The sequence below is a fragment of the Lolium rigidum genome, chromosome 1 (genome assembly GCF_022539505.1).
Source record: "Lolium rigidum isolate FL_2022 chromosome 1, APGP_CSIRO_Lrig_0.1, whole genome shotgun sequence".
Lineage (NCBI taxonomy): Eukaryota > Viridiplantae > Streptophyta > Magnoliopsida > Poales > Poaceae > Lolium > Lolium rigidum.
In genome coordinates, this window is record NC_061508.1 from 240,599,779 (window position 1) to 240,618,327 (window position 18,549).

An 18,549-nucleotide genomic window follows, 5' to 3' on the forward strand; every position below is an offset into this window, starting at 1 on the left:
ATTAAAATATTAAATATAAAAAGGGACTTAGCTGTTTGCAGCGGAGTCAACATCGGTCGTGGCGGTTTCTCTTTGGCGTTCCATCGATCCGGTGAGATTAATTATCGCGATGGTCCAATATTTAGGTGCAGATCCGACTTCAAAAATTTAGGTGCGGATCCACCTACCAAAAATTTCGTATGGATCTGGCTACAAAAATATAGGTGCGGATCCGACTACGAAAAATAGGTATGGATCCGGCTACCAAAATATAGGTGCGGATCCGACTACCAAAAATAGGTATGGATCCAGCTACCAAAATATAGGTGTGGACCGACTACCAAAAACGTAGGCGCGGATCCGGCCACCAAAAATAGGTATGGATCCTGCTACCAAAACATAGGTGCGGATCCGACTACCAAAACAAGGATTTGATATTTTCAGATCTAAGGCGGAGTCTTCCTTAGGAAGGTCTAACAACTCAGATCGAATCTTTGCAGCTGCTTCCAGCTCAGCGGCGGTCGTAGGTGCAAATTTGATTCATGATCTCCGCACACGAACTGACGCGCTGAGTGTGCGGAGACAAAGGTGGAGCGGCAGCAGCTCCCGGCGCGCGGCCGAGACGGGACCGGGACGAGGACCAGGGCAGCTGCGGCTGGGACGGGTTGCAGTGAAGAAGCTCACTCAGCGGAGAAGATCAAGCCTCTCCTAAAGCAGCCAACCAAGATTGGTGGTGGCGGTGCAGCGGAAAACAACGCCAGTTGCGACATGTAAAAAAAAATTAGCTTCTGATACCATGTTAGGAATAATCAATTTGTATTTCACGGGGGCCAAAGGTCACAATATATAGTACATGTATAGGTGTGCAATATGCAGAAAATCCCTAACTACCGAGGAAAATACAATATACAAATGGCTGGCTAACAACTCGTAATGTAGATGGCACTAAAGCAACAAGTGACGATAAACTTCATGCTTCAAGTTTCTGCAAGCGTGGGATGGAGGACCACCTAGAATTATTTCTCCTGCCTCTGTTCTTATTTGTATGCCATGTTCCTCTTCGTACTCTGAAATAACATATTCAAGGGAAATGAGAAGATAAGAAATATCCTAGCTAAAAGTCCTATACACACGTGAGAATGTAAAAAAAAAAGCTGAACAAGGAGAGTAATCGAAAAAGATTACTATGTTAGTTTACCTGCAGTTGTAGAAGAATGTTCGTCTCCAAGCTGTAGGGTTCTCTCGTGTACAACACATACCAATTCCTTTCGTTGTCTCCCTCCTGCGCATATGCCTTTATACGGTCAACATGGCTGAACTTTGCCCACTCGGGGCCAGATTGCCCCATGCTGATGGAACTGAGCAGCGCTAAACTGCAGTCCAGATTCAGTTGCCTTGGATTGACATCTCTCATGTATTCCGGGAGTGCTTCGGCGACATAGTCCTTTAGCACAAGGGTTTGGAGTAAAGGCACACCCTCCAGTACCTTCATCTTTGGGCACATGATGATGGAAAGCTTCTGTAATATAGGGAAATTACTGATTCTTTCCAGGTCAGGGTTTTGGGAGACTTCAAGATCGACAACGGAAGCAAAGTTCTCAAGTGAACTGAGGTGTTGGATGTTTTTCGTAGATAGTTTTCTCAAAGCCCTTGCCTGGAATGAAAGACCTGGAGGAACATGTCTCAGTTTGCAGCCCTTGAGCTCAAGCTCCTCTAAAACGGGCATGGCTTTCACTTGCTCCTCCCACTTCCACTCCTCCCATTCCACCATTCCTTCTAAGACCAGCCTGTTCAATCTGGGAAATGCAGCCATTGTCTTGGAAGGATGATGGCTACCGTGATGGTAGAGTTGCATGAAGTCAGGACCAACACACTTGATAGCGGGAGCGTTGCGGATATGAATGTTTTGTAAATATGGGAGCTCGCATAAGCCATCAGGTAGTTGGGTGCAAGAAGCCAGATTAGTCATCCACAGAGTTTTCAAGCTCTTGAGGGCCACCGCAGATGTGGACATCATCCAGGTTGGAAGCCATCGGCCAATATATCCCACAATTTCCAGGAAATCTAAGCAGGGGGGACTGGGGAGGGCACAACTTATCAAACAATTCTACAATTTTCCTTTGCTCTTCTTCGTCTTTGACCAACCCATCGTCTGTCCTTCTACTGCTGCAACGTAGGATCAGGTCAGTAAGATGTACCTTCTCACAGAGCCTTGCCATTGTTGCGGATGAGGGATCGTATACATTCTCCAAACTATTTAGTCCAAGCTTCCTAAGCTCACAAAGAGGACCCAACTCTTCCAAACTACACCACTCACCATCCATGTGGGCTGGAAACCCATACAGTATCCTCATATTTGTTAGGCCACCAAACCCTCGAGGTATGGTGGCATCTTTACTTGTTTCATTCATGTTAATATACCTCAGATGCTCTAGTTTTACAATGCTATCAGGAAGCTTTGTCAAATTTCTACAGCTTCTAACATCAATGAGCTGCAAAAATTTCATTTTTCCAATGTTATCTGGTAGCCTAGATATGTCACATTGTCGCATTGACAAAAACCTCAAGTGCTTGAGTTGATATAAATAATCAACTAATGCAGCAACTTTTGCAGATTGAATGTGCAAAGTGCGTAGACTTGGAAAAGAAATCAATGAATCATCGGGTCTGATCTTGAATTGACCAATTGATATTAGCGTCCTCAGATGTTTCTGTTCTTGTAACATACTCCACTTCCGTCTACCTGATTCTGATCCGCCGGTTTCTATAGATAGCCGGAAAACCTTTTGGGAATTAAGTTCACTAATAGTTGAAGTTTCTCCAGTATGAGCTATTCTTGCTTCATCTCGTGACAGATACTGACCAAATGAGCGAACAATATCATGCATGATGCAATTATATTGACCAGTAGTCTTGTGCGGCTCTATGAGGTTTCGCAAGATTAACTCTTCATAGTATTGTCTCCCAAATTCTTCTAGGTCATCTGATAAGCTTCCATTGACAAATCCTTCGCTGATCCACATCCCAACAATTATATCCATACCAAACATTATGTTTTTGGGGAGAAGGGAGTAGTGCAGAAAGCATTGCTTCAAGCAAGGAGACAAATCTTCATAGCTTACATATACAACATAGTTCAGCTCTTCAGGCATACCGACAACCGACCATGCAGAATCATGCAAGACCTTCCCCCAATCACTGTGATTTATCTCTTTTTGGCGCAAGAGTCCTCCCATCACTTTGACTGCAAGTGGCAAACCATCACATTTTGATATAATTACCACTCCTATATCTTTCAGTGTAGCAATCTCAGACTCATCTATCTCATTTAAGACAACCTGCAGAAGCCCACATAACTGATAATTAATAATGGGTACGTGTCTATTTTTGTTGATTAAATGGAGTAGTGAATTGAATAAATATGACACTATTAAGGTTAAGGGTGCAAAGGAAGCAAATTGATGAAGTCTTCTTTTAGAAAAGGGTTACTAGTGTTAATTTATATAGACCTGTTTCTTGAGCAAGGACCAAGCATCATCGTCGTCTAATTTGTCGATGTGGTGGTAGGGCGGCACAGATCTCATCCCTCTAGCGACTCTTTCATCTCTAGCGGCACAGAACTCGGCTACCTGGAGCGGCCCCATTAACAAGCGGTGTTTTGAGCACATCCTCCCATGCTATGTGGTTCCAAACATCATCCATCACTAGCAAGATCTTCATCCCTATCAAGGTATCCTTGAGGACTCGTTGAAGCGTCGCTTTTGCATTTCCAGCATGTTGATGGTCGCCCCCAGCTTCGATGATGGCTCTCCTCAGTAGCTCAGCCTCGTTGAAGTCTTGATTCACGCTAACCCATATTGTCTTGTCGAATTCACTTTGGATGGCCTCGTCATTGAAAACCTTTTGGGCGAGGGTGGTCTTGCCAATCCCACCAACACCCAGAATAGCAAAAACCATGACTCGGTTGTCTGCACGGCTGGTCGCCCCCTGGATTCCTGTCAACATCATCTCCACCAGCTTTCTTGTGTCTTGTTCGATTTTCTCCCCTACGACACCTGACCGGTCGACCAGCCCTGACGTCTCCCGGCCGGCAAAGGCAGCCCGAGAGGCATGTACTTTGCTACCACGGTCATCGTAGGAGCTGAGGTTGATGAAGCTGAAGGCAGCACTCCGCTCCTTAATGCTGTCAAGCCTCTGGTTCAGCACCTTGATGCGGCTGCCGATGTCATAGTTGAAGAGGGGACTGCTCAGGCAGGAGAGTAATTTGTTGAAGCACCCCATGTGTGATGCTAGTGGACTCTGCTCCATGGCCTTGAGCTGGCAGAGGTCAAGGATATCGGCTGCCTCGTACATGGTGCCCTTGAGCTCTGTCACCCACCCCTGCACGCTCTTGTCGGTGATGCGCCTTCTCTCGGCATCGGCCAGGAAGTTCTTGAGGTCATGAAGCTGGACGCTCAGCCTATCGATCTCACCGGAGACTCCAAGCAGCAGGCCAACCTCCTCTTTCGCCATCTGCGTTAACATGCTGAGCACGTTGGAGGCTAAGGCATCTAGAACCATTGCCATTCTTCGATTATTAACATGAGAAACAACAAATTAGGGAGGCTAGAAAAAATTAGGAGACTGGTATGGATGCAATCATTTTTTGAACCATAACAAGCTTGGGGCGAGAGATCAGAGAGAGATACAAAAATAACCTTGAAGATGGATATGGAAGTTAGGCCGTGCTCTGGAGCAACTTGTGCTGATGGGAATGACAAGAGAGTTCTGTCTGTAAACCAAGGGAGAGTTAATTAAGTAGTCAAACTGAATCAGTCGTTACCCTAACCTGCGAGGCTAAGAACCTGATGTTGAATCGTTTGCGTGATATGCAAGTTGTGAGTATTATTAAGTTGATGACACTAGCCAATTATCCCCACCCTATCTCCTAAAAGGTACTAACATTGATTAGATGGAATCAGTAAGAGATATAGGTAAGCAGTCTCAACCATCAGCACTGACGCCTTAGTACGCTAATTCCTTAGCGGTGGGCGAGGCATCATGTATTACCATAACAAGCTAGGGGCGAGAGATCAGGGGGTGATACAAAAAAATGATATGGGTCGTGCTCCGGAGAAACTTGTGCCGATGGGAATGAGAACACAGTTATGTCTATGGAACCAACAAGGGGAAGTTAATTAACTAGTCAAACTGAATCAGTCATTACCTAACCAAAAACTTGAATCGTTGGCGTGAGATGCAAGTTGTGAGTATGATTAAGTTGATCACACTAGCAGAGAGAATCAGGAAGAGGTATAGGCAAGCAAGTCGCAACGATCAGCAATGACGCCTGAGTACGCTAATTCCTTAATGGTTTCACCTAACTTGAAGCCTTCTCTATTTTTTCTTGAGAGTAGGAGTAGTAGTTTAGTCGACTGACAGAAGACCCAGAACATAAAAAGTACTAGAATAACAAAATGGTCTAATCTGCTCGTCTGCGGTATCGTCGAGTTAGTCCAATAATACATCCTGTAATAGGAAAAGTAACTGTTAGCAAGTCAGCCCATTCATGAATTTTGTTAGCAACTGCTGGTCTGAATTGGGACGTGTGAGCATCAAGTAAGCTTAACTCAACCTGAATATTTGAGGGCAGTTATCTGATTTTCCTCCTGCATGGCCTAGACTAATTACACCGACGAAAACGGTGCAATCAGTGGAGGAAAACTGGGATAGCATTGAGCTTCTGTTGATTATGACAGTCCCAGGCCGCTGAAACCTGGGAATTCCTGCATTGCTTTGCTCCTAACAGCTAACCTGAAACGACACTAAGTACAACCCCCAAAGAGAGCATCATCCTCCAAATCCTCTGAAACTACTCCAGCTCCCAGGCACAATCCATGAACCAACGCAAAGAGTCATACACAGTTGGGGAAAAAAAATCAAATTCATCCCAAAACACCAGATCTTGCTGAGCTAGGATGCAGCAACAACAGTGCTAGTGGTCGAGTGAAATTGGGCCTGGTTGACGGAGACCAAGCAAGGATGCGACGGCGGGTTTGTACAATGAGATAAGTTTAGTCTCTTCTCTTTTTTCAAGGCTAGTACAGTAATTAGCAATGTAATACAATCAGGATAAAAACAACTGATATGCAAATCTTCAGACTGAAGTCACTGAACCCATATTTACCCCATACATGCATCATAATTAGCACAAATCTAGCTGCAGATACATCTCACTTAATTTTCCATGACCTGTATTGCAATGGAATTGGAATTTCAACCCCCGCAAAGCAACAAAAAATGCACAAGTGGCGGACCTTACTCTCCAAAATGCAGTGAAGTTTCAAAAAACGAGTATGAGAGGGCAGGTACCAAGACAAAGCTACCAGCAAACATGGAAACCAAACACACAATATGTTGCGAACATATTTTTAATGAGTTTTACATGATTCGGCTGATCTGGAATTCTTTTCCGTCCATTGTCCTGTTACAAAAAGATGAGTATGTGGTGCTTGCAAGAACAAGCTTGTCTGCATGTGATTCCCTGGAGAGAAGAAAACATGGTTTAGAGATGTGCCAAAATGTTTGAACTGTGAAAAAATCTTGAGAACTTCCGGAAAAATATTGAAGTCAGTGAGAAATAGAATTTTGTTTTATGGAAGTTACAAAATTTTGTTGTCTAGGCTATGCGTAACGTACGCCTAATGTCCCTCCAAGCGGTAGGGAGTCTAGCAATGGTGCATAATATGGTCAACAAAGATGCAGAAAATGCTCTCACATACTCATCCCTAAAATAATATAGGAAGTGACAAGAAGATGTTTGTTCATGACACAAGCAGCCATTTTAATCCAAAGTGCAAGAGGATACTTACTTCCACCAGAATCGACCTGCCAACAAGGAGCACAGAAGCAAATAGACACATTGTAGAAACCAGTATCACACAAGCAGTTAGGGGGCCAGAATAGCTGTTTCCACTTTGAATCCAGCAGTAACAACCATATTCCTCGAGCTCCCTATTGATTACCATCTAGAATTATTATGTTAATTAGCATCCTAAGGTTTGGGAAAACATACTGGCCTATATCATGTTTACAAACAACTGGTAAATCGTGGTTTTTTTAAGGCGTTTGCCTTAGGACGCTTAGGCAATAGAGCACCCCTCAACATCTTACCGCTCCAGCGCTTTAGGACATCCTTCTATAAATAATGATTATATCGATCCTCTCCTTGATTGCAAGGATATCAGAAATTCAATAATTTGAGGAAACGCACAGGGAGGGGCAAACATGTCAATTCTTCAGGCTCCATATCAAGGAAGAGATGGAGCACTATTTTACACGAAATATCATCTTAAAAGAGGGAACTGTATCTTACTTAATTCCTTCCATTTGCACGTAATGTAACTAACTACGTAATTGTCATGATCCGATGATTTTCTCTCCCATTATGGGTGCACTCATTTTGAAGAGCTGGATTAGTGTTCACACTCTCCTTTTGCTGTTTTGTGACCACGAAAACTGAAGAAGCCCCCAAGCTTGATTACAATGTTTGAATTGAGGCACTCGTCCCAATATCATGTTATAGAACGCAAACTATGAATGATTTAAATCCCATTATTATTCTTTTCAAGCTAAACCTCCAACATTTCTATACAGTAAACATACATTTATTCTGCCACTTAACAGGAAGCCCTCAAGGCATGTATCCCTTGGAGACCAGCGATTCCTGCCTAGAGTGCAAATAATGTGCTATTTTTTCATAAGAGAAGATACGTGTTCTGACCATGTTCATTTAACTTTTCTCAGATCTATTTACACCTGTACCAGGATATGTAGGTTTATTTATATTAGTTTTGTCGTAAGAGGGGGAAAACAAACATGGTATCACGCTACGCTTCTACAGTAGATGTTTTCACATATAATGTTGTTCAATAGGAACACATGGGTATCTTAATTGTTAGGCTTAAAAAGGGAAAAGCTACGAACCTTATGCAGTTTGAACATAGTTCCCACAAGGATGACAAGATCATGATGGTTAACTACCATCCAGAAGAGGGCTTGAAGAGGAACTACAGTGGGTGATTTCTTTATTTATTTTTTACTTGCTTATAAGAAGGAAGACAATGACTCCTTACATTCTCCTAGTAGAATGTACACAATAATATTATGTATCTAGTTGACCAGATGAACATGAATACAGCAACAATTCAGGCTACAAAGCAAAGCTATAGCTTTCATATTAACTGTTAATCATTTAAATCATTAGAGGTCCAATAAGAGTTAAAACCATATTTTTTATCTCAAAAAAGTACATCATATTGCACAAGCAAGCTAAGAAACTATAAGAAACCTGGGCAGGGTAAATGATTTAATGGTCAAACATCATGCTTAAAAAGGGCGCTTCTAGGCGTGCGATTAAACGCACGTAGAGCTTAATCGTGCGATGTGTGAGCTTAGGTGCTAGGCAGAGGCAAAACAATGAATTAACGCCTAGCGCTTTTTTGAACCTTGTTAAAAATCACCACACAAGAAAGAGTTAAGAAATGGTGAAACAAGGTAGGACTCACCAACAATAAGAAAGAATGCCCTAACATTTAACATTAGGCAAAAGAGCATACCTTGATTTCCAGCAGGATACAATCATGTAGAACAACCAAAATACCCAACCGACCAACACATCTGCTGCCATGCGTTTGTGAGTAATACAAATTTGCTACTTATTGGAAATGGGACAATCGCTAGTGTCCAAACAAGTCATCATCACTATCATCAGCTGAAATTTTACCCAAATTCTGGCTCGACTTCTTTTCATCAACAGCTTTGATTTGCACTGACTGGTTATCTGATTTATATGCCCATGATGAGCCCAATTTTGCTGGAACAGAATCACCATACAGGTCATCATACATACCCCCTCTGGTTGTGCTTTTAACTTTGTCAAGAACCTGCTGTAGCTTAGATGTTACTCCACTCTGAGAGGCACTATCATTTGGTAAAGTTGGCTCCTTCCCTTTTGGTATGACAGTAACCTGTACAAGAGATTCATACTTCCCAACAAGACTGCCTTCCTTTACGCCTACTGGGCCAGGTTCAGTTTCAACATCCGCACCATCAGAAATCCCAACCACCTGAATAAGCTCTCCGCCAGCCTGATCTCTAAATGACACTCTTCGCTTTTTGCTTTTCTTCAACGGTCTGCCAACTGCCTGGTTGCCATCATTTGCACCAGAAGTATCTCCTGAAGAACTTCTTTTCCTCAATGGCATATCTGATTTACTAATGCCATAGCGGTTAAGTATTGTATTGTATGCCACAACAGCGTCTTCATCATTGGGGTCTGGAGGAGACGGCAAGCTCACATCTGACGGGAGACTGCGCGTGGGGGTAAAAGCAGCTGTGTTCTTTCGTAGAATATATGCTCTGGTTGATGCAGCAAAGCGAAGTGACTGTCCAACTTCAAGCTCCACAGGGTTGTCTTTAGTTAGTCTCTCATTTGCAACAAATGTACCATGAACAGATCCCAAATCGATAACATAGACGCTGAAAGAAAACAAAGCATGGAATGGCTGTTAGTCATGCACCTACGACACAATGTAGATAACAGAAAACAAGCGGAAATCATGAACATTAGCTATTAAGACTGCCATTTTAATGTAAGAAGATATCAACATCAAAGATAAATGGTTTTGTCCTTTCTAACAAGGTTGGTTATCATATTTGACAAAAGATGCAGGAGCATTGAAATTCAATATAGCATATAAATTCTGTTACAGGCACAAGCCATTGTCTATTGAGATAAGAACAAATCCATTTGCTACCACACTTGACATTCAGGTTGCTAATACTAGCTAAGAAGACCTGTAATTACACATAAAAACATAAGCTCGTCCGACAGAACACAAATGCATGAAACATCAGAGTCTCTAACCTTCCATTCTTGTGCGGAACGACGGCAGCATGCTGGCGCGAGACAGACTGATGGTCCAGCACAAACTCGCAAGCAGGCACCTGCCTCCCAAAGATATGCCTCTTCTTGTCGAGGTTGATCCTATCAATGACATCCCCATCCTTCAACACCTCAAGATAGTAAACCCCAGGGCGCGGCTCGATCGCCCAGTCCGGCGGCTGCCACGTCGACTGCCCGCCACCCAGCTGCGTCCCGGCAGGTCCGGTCTCCTGCCCGGCCATGCTCGAGCCCGCACTCGGTGGAGCATGGCTAGGACCAGGACGTGAACTCTGCGGCGGCACCAACGGAGCCGGCTGCACTTGCGCGCTCTTTGCGCCGGAACGGGACTGCTGCACTGAGAAGGGCTCCAGGGCCTCCGCCTTCTTGAAGCGGTCTAGCCCGCCGCGGTACATCTCCCCTAAGCTCACACCAATCGGCGACTTGGGGGGAATCGGGGAAGAAAGGACAGTGGCGGGGCCGCGGGAGGGAGATCCGCAGCCGCTGAGCAGGACGGCGAGCGGCGGTGGCGCCTAATTTCCAGGCTTTGGCCCTGGCGGCGTCGGCGGCGGCGGCTGGCTCCGGTGGTCGCGGGACGGGAGCAGGGGATTGCGGGCGTGCGGAGGAATCGAGGCGATTAGGCAGTGGGGAATATTTTGTGGGCCGAGGCCCAGTTCTGGATTGTTTTTGCGCTCTCCTATATGGGCCGACCCTAAAAAAGAGCCCATGCTGTGTGCTAGGCCGTTTGTCCGTTGCCCATCGTCGTCTTCCCATTCGCTCTGAACATCTTGCCCCGAAGAAGTTTCCTCCCGCGGCGGCGCGGCGCTGAGGAGAGCGCTACCGCCGTCTGCGGCTAGGGTTCAAGCCGACAGATTGGGGAAGAGACACGCTTAGCCTGCACCTGCGTCATGGAGAGAACACAGGTCATATCTTCTCCGCTCCTGTGAAATCCGTTGGGGAAGAGAGAGAGAGAGAGGGGTTGCTTTACGATCGATGTTCCAGTTTCGTTTCTTCTGATTATCATATCCACCTATATAATCGCATGACCACTAGAGAAAAATATTGGAATTTCCCGAAATTATGTCGCATTAGTTTTCTCACAGAGTACAAACAGGGGTTTGCATTTAGAGTTGTGTCGCAAGCACAATCCAGATATCTGTAGAATGCTTTATATTTGAGGATTCTTTTGTTAAATGTAGGATTCTAGTATTCCAGTCTACTATTACTGGGTAAACTTCTCCACGCAAATGCTGTGAAGTTACCTTTGCAAAATTGCAAAGGAAAAAAGAAAATACTGTGAGGGTCAGCAGTAACTTATATGAGGAAACAAAGGAAGAAAGCAATTGAACAAAAATAAGACTACAGCGGAAAATGTTTCCTTTTCAGGTAAGAGTTGCTTTGAACCCAGTATTTCAGAAGAGTTAAGTTTGAACTATGAAATAGGTTAACCTTCTCTATCTGTTTCTTCCTATGCAATATTTTTATTTAACTGAAAGCAACACGTCCCACAAGCATCATGACCATACAAATTGGAGTACAAGTGATGAATGCTCTTGAGAATGAAAATTTTGATGATTTTTTGTTCAGCCAATTGCTCAATCACATAGTGCCAAAAATGTTTCTTTGATTGACATAACTTCAGTATAAACTTCTTGCATAGTTGGTCGGCTTTTTGGTGAATCCGTGGAGCATTTTAGACCAAGTTCTGTCAGTCGCTTTGCACAGTTTTGCATGCCGACCATTACATGTGTCCAATCGCCTGTAATTTTACTACTTGTTTGTTCGTCCTGGTATTGCTGAACGAGATTGGCCTCCAAAATATCGCCATTCTTGTGAGGAAATGATAGTTCCACAAACTTGTGGAGGCCATGTCCATCCTTAAACATCTCATCTGTTGGCCTCTTTCCCGTCAGCATTTCTAACAGAAGGATTCCATAGCTGTATACATCGCCCTCAATTGACATTTTGCTGCCCATGCCATACTCTGCAAAATTTGCAAATTTGTTCTGTAAAATCATTTCAGTTTCTTAATCAACTGTAAGTACTATTATTTTTTAAATGATCCTTTATGTTTTCTCGAACCATGTTATATTTAATACTTAAAACTTAGGTTTACATAAGGCTGGTTCTCACAATACATTATAAGCTTTTGTATAAAGGTAAACAGATTTGTCAAGAAAGTACAACTTCATTTAAATATATTGACGTTATAAGAATGAAATGTGTGTTTACCTGGTGCAATGTATCCAATTGATCCTCTTGCCCCTCTCAAGCTTTCGGATGGATGGTCGTAAAGAAACTGTGCTAATCCAAAGTCACCAACACGAGCACACATGTCATTGTCCAAAAGGACATTGCTTGGCTTGAGATCACAATGGATCAAAGGAGGTGTGCATCGGTTATGGAGATAGTCCAAGGCAGCAGCTATGTCTGTCGCAATTGTTATCCTTAGCCCAAGACTGAGTGACCTTTTTGAGCCATGTTTTTCCAATTCTGGATGGAGCCAGCTTTCTAGGCTACCGTTCGACATGTGCTCAAGAACAAGAGCTTTGAATTCATTCCCTGATGGATCAGACGTAGAACATAGGCTTATCACCCTTATGAGATTTCGATGGCGTGTGTTCCTCAAAGCCTCACACTCAGCAATGAAACTTTTTGATGCTCCATCTTGATCAAGCCTGAATACCTTGACTGCAGCTATGCGTGGTTCGGCCACAAATGTACCTCTATAGACGGATCCAGACCCTCCCACACCAACCAAGTTAACAGAAGAGAAGCCCCCTGTTGCCTTGTACAGATCGTGATATGAAAATCTCTTCCACCTCTCTGAAGACTGGTTAATTGGATGTTTAGGTGCTTGCTTCTTCCTTTGTATAATTGCTATGGCACATATGAGCAAGACTAGAACAACAACAACAAGCGGAACCAGCACCATGACAACATATGAAGTCCTTTTTCTTTTGGATGTTGATGTAATGCAAGGTTGTAGTTGTTGTATCTCAGAATCTGCGCATAGATTTTTGTTTCCTTGGATGAACACTACACTTGAATTGCCAAACACACCAGTTGCAGGTACTGTCCCTTGAAGGTTGTTGAAGGACAGATTCAGAAGTTGCAGAGAGCTGAATGACTCAAAGAAGCTTGGAATTTCTCCAGACAAGTTGTTCTGCGAGAGATCCATCTCAACAATGCCTCGTAAGTTCATCAAAGAGGCAGGAATGCTTCCTTCAAGGTAATTTGCATCCAAGCGAAGTGACTGCAAGTTAAGGCACTGGCCAAGACTGGCAGGAATTTTTGCAGATAGCTGGTTGTTGGAAAGATTAAGGAGTTCAAGATTATTTAAGCTGCTAATTTCTGATGGTATTGTTCCTATTAGCTGGTTATATGACAAATCCAAGCCTTCGGAAAGTGAGGAAACTGAAAACAGTTTAGGAGGGATGCTTCCGTGAAAGCTATTACAAGAAAGGTTCAGTCTAGTCAAGCTTCTGCATCCTGCTAAACTGGCAGGTATCAACCCACTTAATATATTTTTTTCCAAATAAAGTTCACTTAGATTGCCAAGGTTTCCAATTGACTGTGGGACTTCTCCAGAAAAATTGTTTTCTGCTAAATTCAGGACAAACAAAGTCTGAATATTTCCAAGTGTAGCAGGAATAGGCCCTGAGAGGAAATTTCTCTCCATATGAATAAGAGTGAGACTGGTGAGATTTCCTATATCTGGAGGTATAAAACCAGTTATTTGGTTATCATTCAGAAGCAACCATTGTAAGCCTTTTGGAAGTTTGGCAATGGAAGTAGGCAACTCTCCTTGAAGATTATTGCTATGCAAGTATAATATCTGCAACTGTGTGCAACTTGTTAACGAGGACAAGAAAGTCCAATCACCAGCTTCAAGCAGATTCTCGCCCAGATCCAGTGTGACCAGATTTGTCAAAGACCCCAGGAAAGGAATGACACCACTGAACATATTGCTACGAAGGCCAAGGTATTGAAGGTTCGAGGCATTGGCCAAAGAAGGAGGCACTGGGCCATCAAACTGGTTACGTTGCAGTACCAACGTCTGTATTCTGGGGAGTGTATAACCAATGTTGGCTGGAATTCTCCCAACTAGATGATTGGCTCCAAGTCCAAGGTAAGTGAGGGATGGGATTGCATAAATAGCTGGAGGAACTGTGCCCGACAAATTGTTATATGTCAGGTCTAATTCTTGCAAACCTACAAGGCTACCTAAGCTCTCTGGAATGGTCTCTTGCAAGTTGTTTAGAGCAAGCAATAGGAAAGATAGGGAAGAAAAATTCCCTAGTGAGCTAGGTATGATCCCTGAAAGGTTATTGCTAGTCAGTCTAAGATAATTCAAAGGCAAGGATGCATGAGAGAATTGTGGGATTGACCCGTAAAATCCATTGTAAGAGAGATCTAAGGTGTGAAGCAATGAGCTATTGAATAGTGCAGGAGGGATCTCTCCGCTGAGCCTGTTTGCTGCAAGGTTAAGGTAAGAAAGCGAGGAGGAATTCGCTAGGAAGCGCGGAATTTCTCCGGTGAGAGTGTTGTTGTCTAGATCAAGCTTGGTAAGACGTGAGCTACCTCCTAGGAACTGGGGAATGGTGCCTGAAAGCTTGTTACTATAAAATGATAAGACAGAAAGGTTCTGAAGCAAGGCAAGCCCAGGTGGGATGTGCCCCTGAAGCAAGTTGTCACTAAGAAAAAGCTGCTCCAGGGATAAACATTGACCAAGAGCTGAAGGGATCCCACCTTCTAGGAGGTTGCTCGACAGGCCGATGTTCTCGAGGAGGGAGCACATTGACAGCGCATCGGGGATCACGCCACCAATTGAGTTGATGCTGAGGTTGAGGTACCTGAGTTGTGCCAGCTGGCCTATCTCTGGAGGAATGTTGCCGCTGATCTTGTTGTCTGGCATGTGTATCCTTGTCAAGACACTGAGGTTGCCGATGCAAGGAGGTATCTGACCGGTCAGGTTCAGTGAAGCGAGGTCTAGCGCGACAACGCGAGACGCTGTGCCTTGCATGGTCCTGCACGTCACTCCACGCCATTGACAGAAGCTCTGGGAGTCGTCTCGCCATGTTGCCAACGCTGTGGTGGCGAGGTTGCTTGCGAGGTGAGACTTGAGGCAGAGAAGCGTCTGCCGGTCGGATTCGGAGCTGTTTGAAGATGGTGCTGTGGCATCGAGGGAGCGCGTGTAGGGGAAGAAGGCCACCAAAAGGATCAGCAGAAGAAGCAATGGAGAGAAAGATGACTTCATGTGGGATCAAAATTGTTTCATCTGATTGTTTTTGCCTGATTGATTTGGATTTGAGAACAAGACATGGTTTCTGTACGTGGGGTGGGGTAGGTACTTCTGAGTCTCTAGTCGAGATGGTAGCAAGTTGGCAAGTTGGTAATTAACTAATTAATTGGTCAGCACTGGCAGCTTGAATACTTGAGTAGTTTTCATGGCATGTGTTCGCCAATCACGAGTCAGAAAATTATTTTATATAAGCCCTCCCTTGAAATCTTTCTCAAGCCGCCGGAATTGATTAGTCGAACTCGAAGTAGAACCGAATAAAGTGGCTACGCAGTAACCCAAATATGATGAACTCCTGGACAACAACAGGACAAGGGATGGTGAACAACTCCCAGGCATAACTTATCTGTTTACCAATAACAGATACCAAACCCAAAAGAATTTAGGTGATTTTGTGGCTCATAAGACAAAATTCAAAAGTAAGCCTAACCGAACACCCTTAAAATGGCGATGTCAACTGTGTTAGTAACAGTTGGGGCGTGGAGAAACCAATTTAAATTTCCCTTCTTCACTACTTTGATCGTGGGGAACTTTATCAGAATATCTTAAACTTGAAAACACATGTTTATATGAGTCAGTGGCGTCACCGATCAGTGTAAGAACGGATGTTTGTCGCACATGCCAAATTGATAATCCAGGAAGGTACCAAGATGGTAGTATGGTTGGTTTGCCCATCTAACCACTTGGATTAGCTGACTTTGACTAAATGGATGGCTGCCCAGCGCCCGCCCTCCATGGGACGATGCACATGATATATACACAAGCTTGGAGCCTGGTGTTTGCTCGTCGTTCCTCTCAGGCTAAACCACACAAACTCTGAAAAGGAGGAGCTTCGGGATCGACGACAATGGCAACGACGCCACCAGTTGGCTCTGCCTCTCCTGCTGCTCAAAGCACACCTGACCCTGGACTTCCCAGTGGTGCTGCTGCGCAAGCCAACCCTGCACCTAGCCCTCCCAGTGATCCTGCCGCTCAAAACAAATCCAATCAGGATGGTGGCCCTGCCACTGGCAGCCGTGAGTACATCTTTCTTCCTCAGATTCTCAGTGTTCTTTATTGTTTACCACTAGTTTAGTTAGTTCATTACAGTGGATGTGCTTCTCTTGAAAGACATGCCCAAATGCATGCCGTTTAGTATTGGAAAACAAACATCAAGAAAGAAGAAACCAAAAGAGTAAACTACAAAACTGAAAGAAAAGCCAGAAACCCCAAAACTGTACAGCCCTCCCGCTGATGCAATAGATGTATTCTTATTCTTGCTGTATCATGCATGTCTATGCTAGAGCTCAGAACCCGGCCTGGGATCAAAACTTCCCAACCCCTGGGTCCTTGGAACAAACCACTCTGGGCCTTTACTTAAATCATGTCCAGTTTTGACTTAAACCCCACTTTTACTCCATTGAAGCAATAAAAAAACGGTTTGAGTAAAAATAAAAAGGAAAAAAGATTGTCGGACACGGATGTTGCCGGAGACTCATCAGAGACCTCACTAGAGTTATAACCGGAGCACCGTACTTCGCTGGAGAACCCCTCCCAACAAATATTTTTGTACTAAAGTAGAAAACAGCAAAACAATTGTAGCACAAAATTTATATTATTGTAGCATTATGGTAGTTTGTTATTGTAGGAAGAATTTAACGTATTAAATATAAATTTTATGTTACATAAAGTATAGCATTGCATTCATATTTGAAAGAGGTTTCCATCAATATATTTTTTGTGACAAATAATTATATTTATTGGTTAATTTTATGGTCAAAGTCGGGCTCAAATTTCTAGGGGGGCTTATAATCCCTAACTGAGGCAGTACTGTAGCAAAAAGGCTTAACAATTGTAGAAAAATAGTAGCATTGGCAGTCTTTCCCTGCAGCATCGCCGTCCCCTGCTCGTAGAACCTGTCTGCTTTGGTAGCACCTTGGTTTCTTCGCTCGTAGTACAGCCGTAATGGTCTGGAAGAACCGCCGGAGTGAACAGCCTTCTACTGCTCGCAGCAGGACCATCCTATGTTGGTAGCATCCGAGCTCACCGCTCACATCAGCTTTTGGTGCTCCATGCACCGCCGACAACAATAGTTCGCAGATGGAGGTTCACCGAGGCGGACAAGCGCAGTCCAGGCCTCTGCCCATGACCGCCGGCCAGGGCGCCAGCCACTGGCTCGACACCACAGCCCACCGAGACGACGAAACTCAAAGGACGCCCCGCCGCCATCGCACACCACCACCCGCGCCGCCCGGAAGACGTCTCCCCCCGTTCGAAGGGAACCCGTCAGGGCGCGTCCACCCCACCCGCCGGCTTCGACAGCCGGGCGCGGCCACCGCCGGTAGCGACCTGACGGGGGAGCTCAAGGGGAACTTTTAGGTTTTAGGGTTAGGGCTCTCAGGAGCCGCTTGTTCCAAGCCCTAGCACTTCAATGGCAGCCTACTCTCCTGGAATTATACTGCTTAATTTTTTGCCCTGGCTAAGCACCAAAATTTCGCTTCATCTTTGATTGTAGTGATGACCATGTTTGTGGTAGAAGATGTTTGGCGGAAAACTCTTGCATTTCGCTCTTTCCATATTTCCAAGAGAAGATCATAACGTGCCTTCATCTCCTTTCTCCTTTGAAGCACAAGTTTGGTCCACCAATCGTTGACGAATGTTTTATTTACCCAAATCTCTGAAGCCATGTTGTGAATACCACACAAAGCAAGGATGTCCTTCCAAACTAGGTGGGCCGCCGATTCTTGCTCTTGGTTGCAAATTGGTAATTTCACAATTTAGTCATCCCTTCCGTTGTAGACTATCCGCCATCCAAATCCTAGTTTGCATTACCAGCTAAGCAATTGAATTTTTGTTGTTAATTTTTAAAGCCGTGTTTTGATTTAGCATGGTCTCTCGATTTTTTCTACGCTATATTCATATAAACTGCAATCATGTTACATGAAAGTACGTACAAATACAAATGTAAATATACTCTTGTTTTATTATCTTCCTTAGACTTGTTAGACTAGTTCCTCCAGTGTACTTCTATGTTTTGTGGTAAGTCAAACTTTTTCATATTTGATTAAATATATAGAAAAGAGAAACAACATATATGATGGCAAATTGGTCTATTATGAAATAATATTTCAAGACGGATTTAGCTATACTAATTTCATATCATAAATGATGCTACTTTTTTCTATAAAGTTGATCAAATTTTAATAAATTTGACTCAGAACAAAATCTAAAAGTACACTTAGTTGCGGATGCATGGTGTAGTTGTCAGCACACCATTTTGAATCTTATCGGCACCTTATAAATAGAACACCATGAATTGTTTTTTTTTTGTACTTCATGCTAGCTTCCCTAGGGCCTTAATTAGCTA

At 43.9% G+C, this 18,549-nt stretch overlaps 2 protein-coding genes and 1 pseudogene across 4 annotated transcripts; all 3 read right to left on the reverse strand.

Moving 5' to 3' along the window:
- Nucleotides 1–936: 936 nt before the first annotated feature.
- On the reverse strand, nt 937–4,545 carry LOC124683391 (annotated as a pseudogene).
- A 1,796-nt stretch (nt 4,546–6,341) lies between these two features.
- Nucleotides 6,342–10,396, reverse strand: LOC124691839 (protein phosphatase 1 regulatory inhibitor subunit PPP1R8 homolog). 3 transcript variants are annotated; one of them, XM_047225131.1, is made up of 4 exons: nt 9,887–10,396; nt 8,577–9,498; nt 6,831–6,986; nt 6,342–6,502 (listed from the first exon to the last, which is right to left on the reverse strand). In XM_047225131.1, exons 1-2 carry the CDS (start codon nt 10,315–10,317, stop codon nt 8,697–8,699), a joined length of 1,233 nt encoding a protein of 410 aa, XP_047081087.1. In that variant the 5' UTR covers nt 10,318–10,396; the 3' UTR covers nt 6,342–6,502; nt 6,831–6,986; nt 8,577–8,696. The 3 variants fall into 3 exon arrangements, with proteins under 3 accessions (XP_047081087.1, XP_047081073.1, XP_047081080.1); XM_047225117.1 differs by lacking the exon at nt 6,831–6,986; XM_047225124.1 differs by having other exon boundaries at nt 6,342–6,986.
- Nucleotides 10,397–11,496: 1,100 nt separating this feature from the next.
- LOC124656687 (probable LRR receptor-like serine/threonine-protein kinase At3g47570) lies at nt 11,497–15,161 on the reverse strand. Its single transcript, XM_047195393.1, has 2 exons — nt 12,134–15,161; nt 11,497–11,885 (listed from the first exon to the last, which is right to left on the reverse strand). Exons 1-2 carry the CDS (start codon nt 15,159–15,161, stop codon nt 11,497–11,499), a joined length of 3,417 nt encoding a protein of 1,138 aa, XP_047051349.1.
- Nucleotides 15,162–18,549: the final 3,388 nt, after the last annotated feature.